The 10,021-nt window shown below is 41.5% G+C and overlaps 1 protein-coding gene across 4 annotated transcripts in view; it reads left to right on the forward strand.

Moving 5' to 3' along the window:
* The window catches only part of NTRK3 (neurotrophic receptor tyrosine kinase 3), a 1,004,345-nt gene extending 998,858 nt beyond the window's left edge, over nt 1-5,487 (forward strand). For 3 of the 4 annotated variants that reach the window (XM_033920393.1, XM_033920395.1, XM_033920397.1), the window contains exon 17: nt 2,258-5,487. In XM_033920393.1, coding sequence (XP_033776284.1) covers nt 2,258-2,443 — 186 coding nt within the window. In that variant the 3' untranslated portion in view covers nt 2,444-5,487. The remainder of the gene's footprint in view (nt 1-2,257) is intronic. The other variant, XM_033920394.1, reaches the window with a different exon arrangement.
* The last annotated feature ends 4,534 nt before the right edge of the window (nt 5,488-10,021 follow it).

A 10,021-nucleotide genomic window follows, 5' to 3' on the forward strand; every position in this document is an offset into this window, starting at 1 on the left:
CTAAAATATCTTTTCTGTTAACCAAAACTGGCTTTGCATGCAGAAAAACCCATTTGTAAAAATCACGACGGAGCAGATGAGTTATCCGAAAAGCTGGGCCTTTATTATTCATAAAGATAGAGGCATTCTGTACACTGGTCTTTGGAAGTCTCTTCCTAATCCATTTTTATTCAACCCACATCATTCCACTCTTGCTCGGCTCCGACAGTTCTCATCATCACAGATATGTGGATTCAATATAATAACAGACTTTGGACACGTTTGTTTACTTTTTGATAGCAGACCAGACCTAACATGTTTTCCCACTACTGTGAAAATCTTTGTTTCGCCATAATTTGCATGCTATGCTGTGAAGCTGACTTAGGCGAGTCGGAAAACAGCAAGCTGGAAAGAAAGTTCTTGGTGTCTGTAGAGCTGCATGATAGTGATCCTTTGAAATGTTATCCTTAAAGAGTTCAAACTGTTTAAAGAGTCATCTTCTACAATGTACTGAGGAATAGTTCATGTAAAAATAACTAAGGATAATTCATGTATTCTTGGAGAATCAGCCGCAAATCAATGTAGTCCTCTAAATTTTCTTCACCTTCTAACCCTTCTAACCCTCTGTTGTAGTTCCTTCCTATTTCTCCTACTGTAAACCACGTCGAGCTCTACGAACGTGGAGATGATGCGGTATACAAACCTAAGGATTAGATTAGATTAGTTAGCCGTTCTACTGGTTTGGTTCTGCAAGTCAAGAATGAACAGTTTTGGGGGAAAAAAATGTTCAAATAATGAAATGCAGACAATTCAGAAAAATAAAAAAAGCATCGCTATTGCATTGAGGGAGCTCTTAAACTGAGTTTTTTTTAATACCCTTTCTCGCTGCTTTACCAGTGCAGTTGGAGATAGGGCGAAATATGGTCCTATTTCAACAATCCAAATATCAGTCTTGCTGCTGTGTTTTGAGCCACCTTTGGTGCCCTGCACCTTACTTTTGTTAGTCCAAGGTACAGGGCATTGCAGTAATCAAGTCTCGACAAAACCATAGGCTGAATTACTGTACGGAAATCATAAGGCGATAGCATGAGTTGTAATCGATGTAACAAATGCATTTGTGCAAAACATGCTTGTACTGTCTTAGTTACTTGCAACTTCATTGTACACTTCTCCCTCCGGATTCACGGGGGATAGGGGCGGAGCCGGACCACGAATGGTGAAAAAACACGAATATCCGGCTCTGACCCACCCCCGCCTCCCTCCCGCCTTCCCGGCCTTACCTGGTGGTCTAGCAGGCTTTCGTGGCAGGAGCGATCTTCCTACGCTCCTGCCCTGTGCAGATCGCCATTAGGAAATGGCTGCTGTGAGTTCCCGTAGTCTCTCGAGACTACGACGGGAACTCCCTACAGCTGTTTCCTAATGGTGATCTGCACAGGGCAGGAGCGTAGGAAGATCTCTCCTGTCCTGAAAGCCCGCTAGACCACCAGGTAAGGCCGGGATGCCGGGGGGAAGACTTAACGATGTTTTTTTTTTTCTTTTTTCCCCTCCCCAAAAAATCACGAATATGTGAAATCGTGATTTCCGAAACCGCGAATGGGGAGGGGTAAGTGTAATACCAGAATCAAGCCTTACACCTAGAATGGTCATAGACTCGTTTACAGGAAGATCATCATCAATAACTTTCACTTCTTTAGGCCACTGATCATTAAATTTTCCTACAAACATTATTTCAGTTATGTCCACATTTTACTTTCAGACCTTGTTCCCCCATCCACTCCATACCATGTATTTTCCTAAACCTTTCCTGATGGAACAATAAAATGTAACAAAAGTACTACTATTATAACCCTTTTAGGTTATGGCTAAAAATTATTTAACCTTTTTGATTATTTCTATGTAGTGTTCAGTCTGTCCTACCTAGATTTTTGTTCGAAAGTGTCACAAAACACAATACTGTGTTTTGTACATCACCTCACATCCCCTTAAATATAAGCAAAGGAAATAGGAAGAACACGTACCGAAGAAAGAGAGGGAACCCCCCCCCATCATGTATTTCTGACAATTAGCTCATGTATTTGCCAAATCTTATATGAACCCTATGAATTTGGATGTAAGGTAAGTCCCTAACAGATTCCTCCCCCAACCCCCATTGACAATGAAGTAGATAGCAGTTGAATCATAATTTTGAACTGATAGGTAGCAGCCATATTTAATGATTATTACATGATAAATATTGTCCTTTGGTGGATTAACTGTCTTCTTTTAACTTGCGTTTCAGGTGATTGAATGTATTACTCAAGGACGTGTTTTGGAACGACCCCGTGTGAGTCCCAAAGAAGTCTATGACATAATGCTGGGCTGCTGGCAAAGAGAACCCCAACAAAGGCTAAATATCAAGGAGATCTATAAAATACTCCAGGCCCTGGGCAAGGCCACACCAATCTACCTTGACATCCTTGGCTAAGAGCAACTATTGTGTAAAATGATCCCACCACTTATTCCTCTTTCTCCCTTTCCCCTTTCCCCCTTCCCCCAACTTCAGCAGATGTCTTCATTTAAGGATAAACTCAAGTGCCTGCTCTACACAACACTGAAAGAAACCCGTAAAGGCGGTTTGGCTTTTTATAACCTTTACACTGGTAACCACAGAAAAACAATGGAAGGAACTGGTGGTACATGGGAAAAGAAGTTTAATTAAAGAAATGAAAATTCTGAGTATAAATTCTTTAACCTGAGCTGAGGAGGACCATAGAAAATGTATTCGTAATTTGCTTTGGTTTTGGTCAAGTGTAAAGCTCATAACTCTTTATTGAAACATGCACAGAGACAATCTTATTTTGAAGCAGGGAAGTTTGAAATCCTACAACTTGGCATCACAGCCTGGTGCAAAGTTATAGCTGTGGAAGGACACGGAGCAAGTAATAACAGCCGAACACATCCCTGTTGCAAGCACACCACTGGGTTGCCGAGCCCTATCGAGCCATGTCCTTCCATCTCGGAATGGCATTCTATTGAAACACGTGTTTGCACCTCAACTCTGAATTGCCTCACGGCATCCACATTTGGGGATATTCTAAAGGCAAAGATATTGAATCCAGCCATTTTCATGGAAACTTTACTTTCTCCTAAATTTCAGGACAATTTTATAATTTACTAACTCTTCAATGTACAGAATCTACACTTTCTGAAATCATAAATGGCACCTACGGGTAAAATGAAACCATTTAATCAACTTTTTTTTTTTTTGGGGGGGGGTCTTTAGAAAATGTAAACGCTCACAGATCAAAGTCAGGGACCATAGTTAGCACTGTATAATTCATAGTCTATCATTAAACACCTAGTACTTTTTAATAGGGTTCAAAAACTTTAAAAGACACTGCCACATGCAAACAAATTTACCAAAATAAGATATTCATTAAAAGGTCATATTTACTGTGTTTTCTTTCCCATCATTAATCACCGTCTCAATGTTTGTGCTTCTTAACGATAATTGAATTGTGTTGCCTTTGAATTCATTCGGTGACTGGCCACAGGTACAATCTCGAAGTTTTCACATCAGTCATTTCCACTGTTGTGAACTGCTGTGTCACACTTGATGAATTTTTTTTTTTTATATATATATATTTATTACATGAACCGAGCAGTTAAAGGAGAGGGGCTGATTTTACACACAGAACCCGTTACGAGCCATTCCTGCACTAGCATAATGGAGATTGATGCAGGCCAAAACTAGGAAATTGGAAAAGTCTGCGGTATGTCTTTCATCGCCGCTCTGTCATAGATTCACATTCAGAGTGACCTTGGATAAGTCATTTAATTTCCTATGGCTTAGTTGACTCTACTGGGTAATATAAAATTATCCCTGCCCCTTATCAGGGAGCTTGGCTGCTGGATATAGGGGGCCAGGCCATCTACTTGCTGTTCTGCAGTTTGAATATTGTATCTATAGCAAAAGGGGTTGAAGAACTTGTTTCTTTGCTTGTGAATTGTTTGTGGAGTGTCAGAGATTTTTTTTTTTTTTTAGGATAAAGTATCCACCAAAGGAGCCAACCAGAAACAAACATATAATCTTTACTAGATACTCGAAATGATGGGAAACAAAATACAGAACAATTAGGTCTAGAAATTAGGTTGGGCGAAAGGAATCATTTTGCAATTTGACCATGAGTCAGCAGGTCTTCCCGCACCAAGGAAGGACGACTCAAAATGCTGAATCATTGCTGATGATGCTCCGCCCCCCTAAATGGCAGTTTGAAACGATTTATTTTCTGCTGTTACTGTTTTGCCAGAGGGCAGCTCTGTCATTCCCATTTTTTTTCCTGTGCAGCTACAAAATGAACGTTTTAATTTGATAAGGGTTGAATGTGATGAAGTTAGTTTTGTAGTACTGCTTTAGCCATACACATACATAAATGTTTTCATGTTTGACTTAAATCGGAGATGGGGGACTGACAAGAAACTGGCTTTGAGATGCTGGATGTCATGTCAGCACCTGCAATGAGCAGTGTTTTGATCTAAAAAAAAAAAAAATAAAAAAATTCTCCTCACGTCATCGTGTCCCTGGAAGGATTGATGCATCTGCCTTTGAGCTGTTGTGGAAATGCAAATCAAGGAGAAGGATCTCTTGTCTAGGCGGTATATGCTTTTACTATGAGACGAACCAAGAAATGGTCAGTTTCAGACTTTGCATCTTAATTCGACCGTAATGGGGAAAGCATCTCCCTCCACATACACCGACGTGGCAAAGTAAAACTTACAAAGACATTTCTGGAATCATTAAGACTTCCTGTTATGACTTAGAATATGACTAGAAGACTGGCTCATTTGTTATGCAGGTGATCACGAAAAGAAGGTAGATGATACCACAAAATATTCAGTAAGGTAAACAGTGGTACGGTAACATAAGCAACGTTTTTGTTTTTTTGCATTTCTACAAGAGACATCAAGGTCTTTTCAAGTAAGGACCGTGTGCTCGCCGCATGAAAGGATCAAAATGTCAAAAAAAAAAAAAAGACTGCGAAATGATCCGAGGTCACTTGTCACAACTGAAGCTGGCGCACGGAGACACACAAAGATAGCGGCTTCACCTGATCAGGATGTGCTAGCCCTAGTGAAGAATAATAACGGCCTATTATTGGCAAGTAATGGAATGCTGGAGTCAAGCGTCCAGGACCCGGAAGACTTCTAAGCATGATTACAGAAAGAGGTTACTTGTGGAGGGGATGATCGAATGGAAGCAGACAGCGTCCACCAGGTACTTATTATATGTATGCAGCGGTATAATCACAGAGCCACAGGACAGTGGCAAAGCTATAAGAGAGAGGTCATGAAAGGCCACTGTTGCTCTTTGGTTTTTTTCGATAAATGAAGTATAACTATTTGCGGACATGGACTTTAATGATTCAAAAGGACCTACAGGAACAAAGAAAGAGAAGCAACTGCTTGCCTGAAGTGAAAATATTTAATAAAAAAAAAAAAAACAGAGGTGAAATCAATATTGCAACCCTTTTCTACTTCCATCTGTAAAAATGATTAAAGTCCGTACATAGCATTGCCGACAACATGATACAAGATTTTAATGTAGTGCAGTGGGCTACCCCTGGTTCAGCGGGGTGCTCGGGCTATTCACAGCTCCTCTGACTGAAATGGAGTAATCCACTGCGCTGTTTTTAGCAGATTGCATTATGTCCCCTATGCTGGAAATGCTTAAGCTATCAGTTGTTTAAAAGCCAGTGCATTGACAAAAAAGAAAAAAAATCAGAAATAACGTTCTCTTCCTTGTACTCTCTCTCTCTCTCTTTCTCTCTCCCTTTGATTAAATTCACTGTGCTTTTCACTTCCTTGGTTCTTGCTTATAGGTTTTGTAGATAAGAAGAAAGTGAAAACCTGTCACTTCAGCACTCCTGTATAGAAGGGTAGGAATGGACCAGTGTTAGACTGCAATTAAACAATAAAGACCTCCCCAGCTGTTGTGGCCCAGATAAGAACTGCCTGGGATAGTTTAAGGCACAAGAGGGTTTTAGCTTCCCAATAAAGGAGAAAAGACCTGATCAGAGATTTGATTTACTGTCCTTATAATTTGTAAGAAAGAAAATGTTTGCTTTTCCATTTTTTTGTGTGACACTTAAGTCGGCATTTGCTTTGCATCTATGTGGAACTTCTATCATCTGGTTAATAAATGGGTCCCTTACGAATGGTTTAGCTTTGGGACTTTTGCTAAGCTGCATGAACAAAAGAGCCGCTGAATGAAATTGAGGCAGGGGCTGCTAGCAAGGCAACTGGAATCAATGTGGCTAGATTTTACTCAAGGCTGCTACCAGATGACTAGGCGCTAAAAAAGACGTATTAATCCGTTATTTGCAAAAGGTCCCGTTTTATGCAATGAAATCTGTTTACTAACAATATGGGCCTGATTCTGGAAACGGCGCCGGCCGCAGTAGGTGCCTGCGCAAATGGGTGCATACCACGTGTCCGTCATCGGTAGGCACTGCATCTAGAATCACGTCTATTTTTTGTATAGGTCAGCGTTTTACAGGCCGACATTCAAGGCGTCTGACTCGCGCCTATAGAAGCGCCTAGGTACGCCTACCGATGCCTAAGGCCACTTCCAGTATAATCATATGAATAGAGAACAAATAAATATCAAGTTATATTTGATTACCAGACCTCAAATACCCAAGGCATTACTCGAATAGCTTTTCATGCCCTTACTAGGGTAGGTGTGTTCATCATTGGTCTCGGTTTCATCAGGGTCTATGCCTCCTTATGATCATGCACCAAATCACAGACCCGAGAGATTTAGGCCAGCTGGGTTCTCCCCCCTATCCAACATATCAGAGAAGACAGGCCTCATACTAGACCCAGAGTGCAACTGAGGTTCACTGGTAGCAACCTTGAAACTCAGAAGATTATGCAGATTACCTGAAAACCATCCAGTGGCTGGAGATTCATTGCCTAAATCTCTCGGGTCTGTGATTGGTGGACGATCATAAGGAGGCATAGCCCCTGATGAAACTGAGACCAATGATGAACACACCTACCCCAGTAAGGGCATGAAAAGCTATTTGAGTAATGCCTTGGGTATTTGAGGTCTGGTAATCAAATATAACTTGATATTTATTTGTTCTCTATTTGTATGATTATTAGTTTTTTGAACAAATTTTGTTTTTCTTCAATTTAAGTGCACTTCCAGTATAAGCCATGCTTCTGCTGGCCTTAGGAATTTAACAATTTAACAATGCAATGAGCCTCAACACTTCAAGCATGGGTACATCTACTTCTTTTGCTTGAAAGAGTCCCATTTCTTATCACTGGATCACTTTATTCAAGTTTGGAAAAAACACAGAAAAGTTTATTTTTAAAACCCAAAACTCCCATAAGGAAGGGAGAGAAAAAACTGTTGGGATCAGTTCTTCCTCCTTCTGCAGTGGGTGTCTGCGAAACAAGTGGCCCTTGTCGAGGTTCAGTTAAACAAATTGGGTGGATCCTTTGGGGCAATGATGGATAAATAGCTTTAACACTCCTGTGGTTTACTCCTCAGTTAAAAAAAAACCTGTACTATCAGGATACAAGAAGCGAAAGCTGAGATTGTTGCAGTTGGCCGGGTCTTGCCATGCCTGGGTAGGTAGAACTGACGTTTCGGCCATCGTGCTGGCTGAAACGTCGGTTCTAACTACGCAGATGCAGCGAGACCAGGACGACTGCAACAATCATGAGACGCTAAAGCTAAGGGCTACGGATCATGGATCACGCAGGTAGGAGTGCGCATGCGCGCTTAGGGTTTTACTATTAGTGAAATTCCCTTTATAAAATAATCCAAAATTAGGCACTTTTTTCACATTTTAAGGTGGCCTGTTAGAAGATTTCCCTCCCCCCCTTAGTATATCTGTCTAGCACTGGTATCATTTATCATACAGTGTTGCATAAGCGATTCATGACCTGCATCAACCAGTCCAGTATCTGTGTGCATCATTATTTGTTCTATCCACTATAATCACAGCTCTAGAATAATTCAAAATAATTTTTTAATTAAAATAAAAAAAACAACAAATATTCAGAATAAAGCTGCTAATAGTGGAAGGAAACAGGCTGAAAGGCAAGTAACTAACATGGAGAAAAAAACCTCAGTGTTTCAAGGAAACAATCAAGAAACTATATGTTCAGTTATAAACTGCCACACAAAACACATCCCAGGTCAAAAAACTCCATGGAAAAGATTCATAAAGATACAAAATTAAACCATATTGTGAAGTGCTCAGACCTTATACCTATGATTCAGTGATAACCCTAGGGATGATTAATAAACCAAATCCAAAGACTAATTGCCACCCAGGCATTGATTTAGAAGAATGGTTGGGGGCAGAGAGTAGGGCTTAAATAGCATTTATTCTCTAGAAGTACTTGTGACTGCCCAAAAGAATCACACTCGGCATCTCTTAAGGACTATGGGAGTAATTCCATAACTGGGCACCCCATTTTAGGGTTCACAGTCATAAGCGTTGCGGGAGAAAGCCGCGCCGACATTAGAGAGCAGACAATTGAGCGCATGACTCAAGGGCTCCGATGGGGGAATCCCCCCCAGTTTACTTAACAGTGTTTGCGCTGCCGTTGGGGGTGGTTTTGGGGGGTTGTAACCCCCCATTATATAGGAAACTTAACTTTTCCCTATTTTTTAGGGGAAAAGTTAACTTTTCTGTATAATGGGGGGGGGGGGTTACACCCCCCCAATGGTAGCGCAAATACTATTAAGTAAAGTGGGGGATTCCCCCCTACACCCCCCATCGTAGCCCTTTAAAATAAACTTTTAAGGTGGCACGCTGGAGTCTTGTGCACAATTGTCTACTCTCTATTGTCGATGCGGCTTGTCCATCGCTTTTGTTCCATCACCTATTTTAGGCATCCCAATACTGGGGGGGGGGGGGCACCTCTTCTATAATAGCATCAGAGCTACCTACATATGTATGCTTTACATTAGACATGCCCTCTTATCACAGGTCAAGGGTTGGCATAAGTGGGCATGCCTCAGTGCACTATGCAACACGCAAATGCACACCTCCTGTGTGTTTGCATGTTAAAAGACTTATGTCCTCTCTTATAGAATAATTCATTGTGCACTTAAGCAGGGAAGTGCTGCTTTTTTTGTGCACTTCTGCGTGCAGGCAGGCATGACTGCACGATCATACAGTAATTCTAGACCTGCTTTCCACATATTGCTCTGCCATCCAGAGCAGGTTAGTCTCGTACTGTGGAAAGGGAAACTTGTTGGAGGCTTTACGTGGTGAGTGAATGGGAAATAATAAAGGATGGGATCTTACAGGGGATGATAAAACAAATAGATAAACTTGTGTTCCGATGTAGGTGAATTGCAGCAGGAGGACAAGAAATGCGCCAGCAAAGGATCCGTGATATGATATGTACTCAGGCTGAGGTACTGCAGAGCTTAGTCTGAATATAAAGCTGTGGCTTGTTTTCTGTTGATCCACTGCTAGATACTGAGATACTAAGGGCTCCTTTTACGAAGGCGTGTTAGGGCCTTGACGCGCGGAATAGCGCACGCTAAAATGCCGCAGGCGGTAGTTTTTAGACCAGCGTGCGCTATAGTGTGCTAATCAGGTGCGCGCATTAAAAACGCTAGCGCACCTTCGTAAAAGGAGCCCTAAATTACAGTATCGGATTGTCCTTTGCATATTTTAAACACCACCGCTTACAGAAATGATTTAGTTTCAGGCAATTCCCCCTCCCATACACCCCCCCCCCCGTGCTCTCTGCAAGTCAATATCTTAAAAAGTATTCATGTAAGGTGAGTCTCGAGGACCACAAACAAATTTGGTCGTCGAACAAAGAAGAAAATTGGCACTGAATGATTCTGCACACAAAGCAAAACAAAACAACCCCCCCCCCCCCCACACACACACACACACCTTTCATTCCCTGCAGATTGGATGGAATTGACTGTTATATTAAGACTTCAGAAAGTGTGCTGGCCTGGAGTAATTTCCACGCTGTCAAGCAATGCTGACATCTAGATTAACCTCTGCGCAGT

The sequence above is a fragment of the Geotrypetes seraphini genome, chromosome 14 (assembly GCF_902459505.1).
Source record: "Geotrypetes seraphini chromosome 14, aGeoSer1.1, whole genome shotgun sequence".
NCBI classification, from domain to species: Eukaryota; Metazoa; Chordata; class Amphibia; order Gymnophiona; family Dermophiidae; genus Geotrypetes; species Geotrypetes seraphini.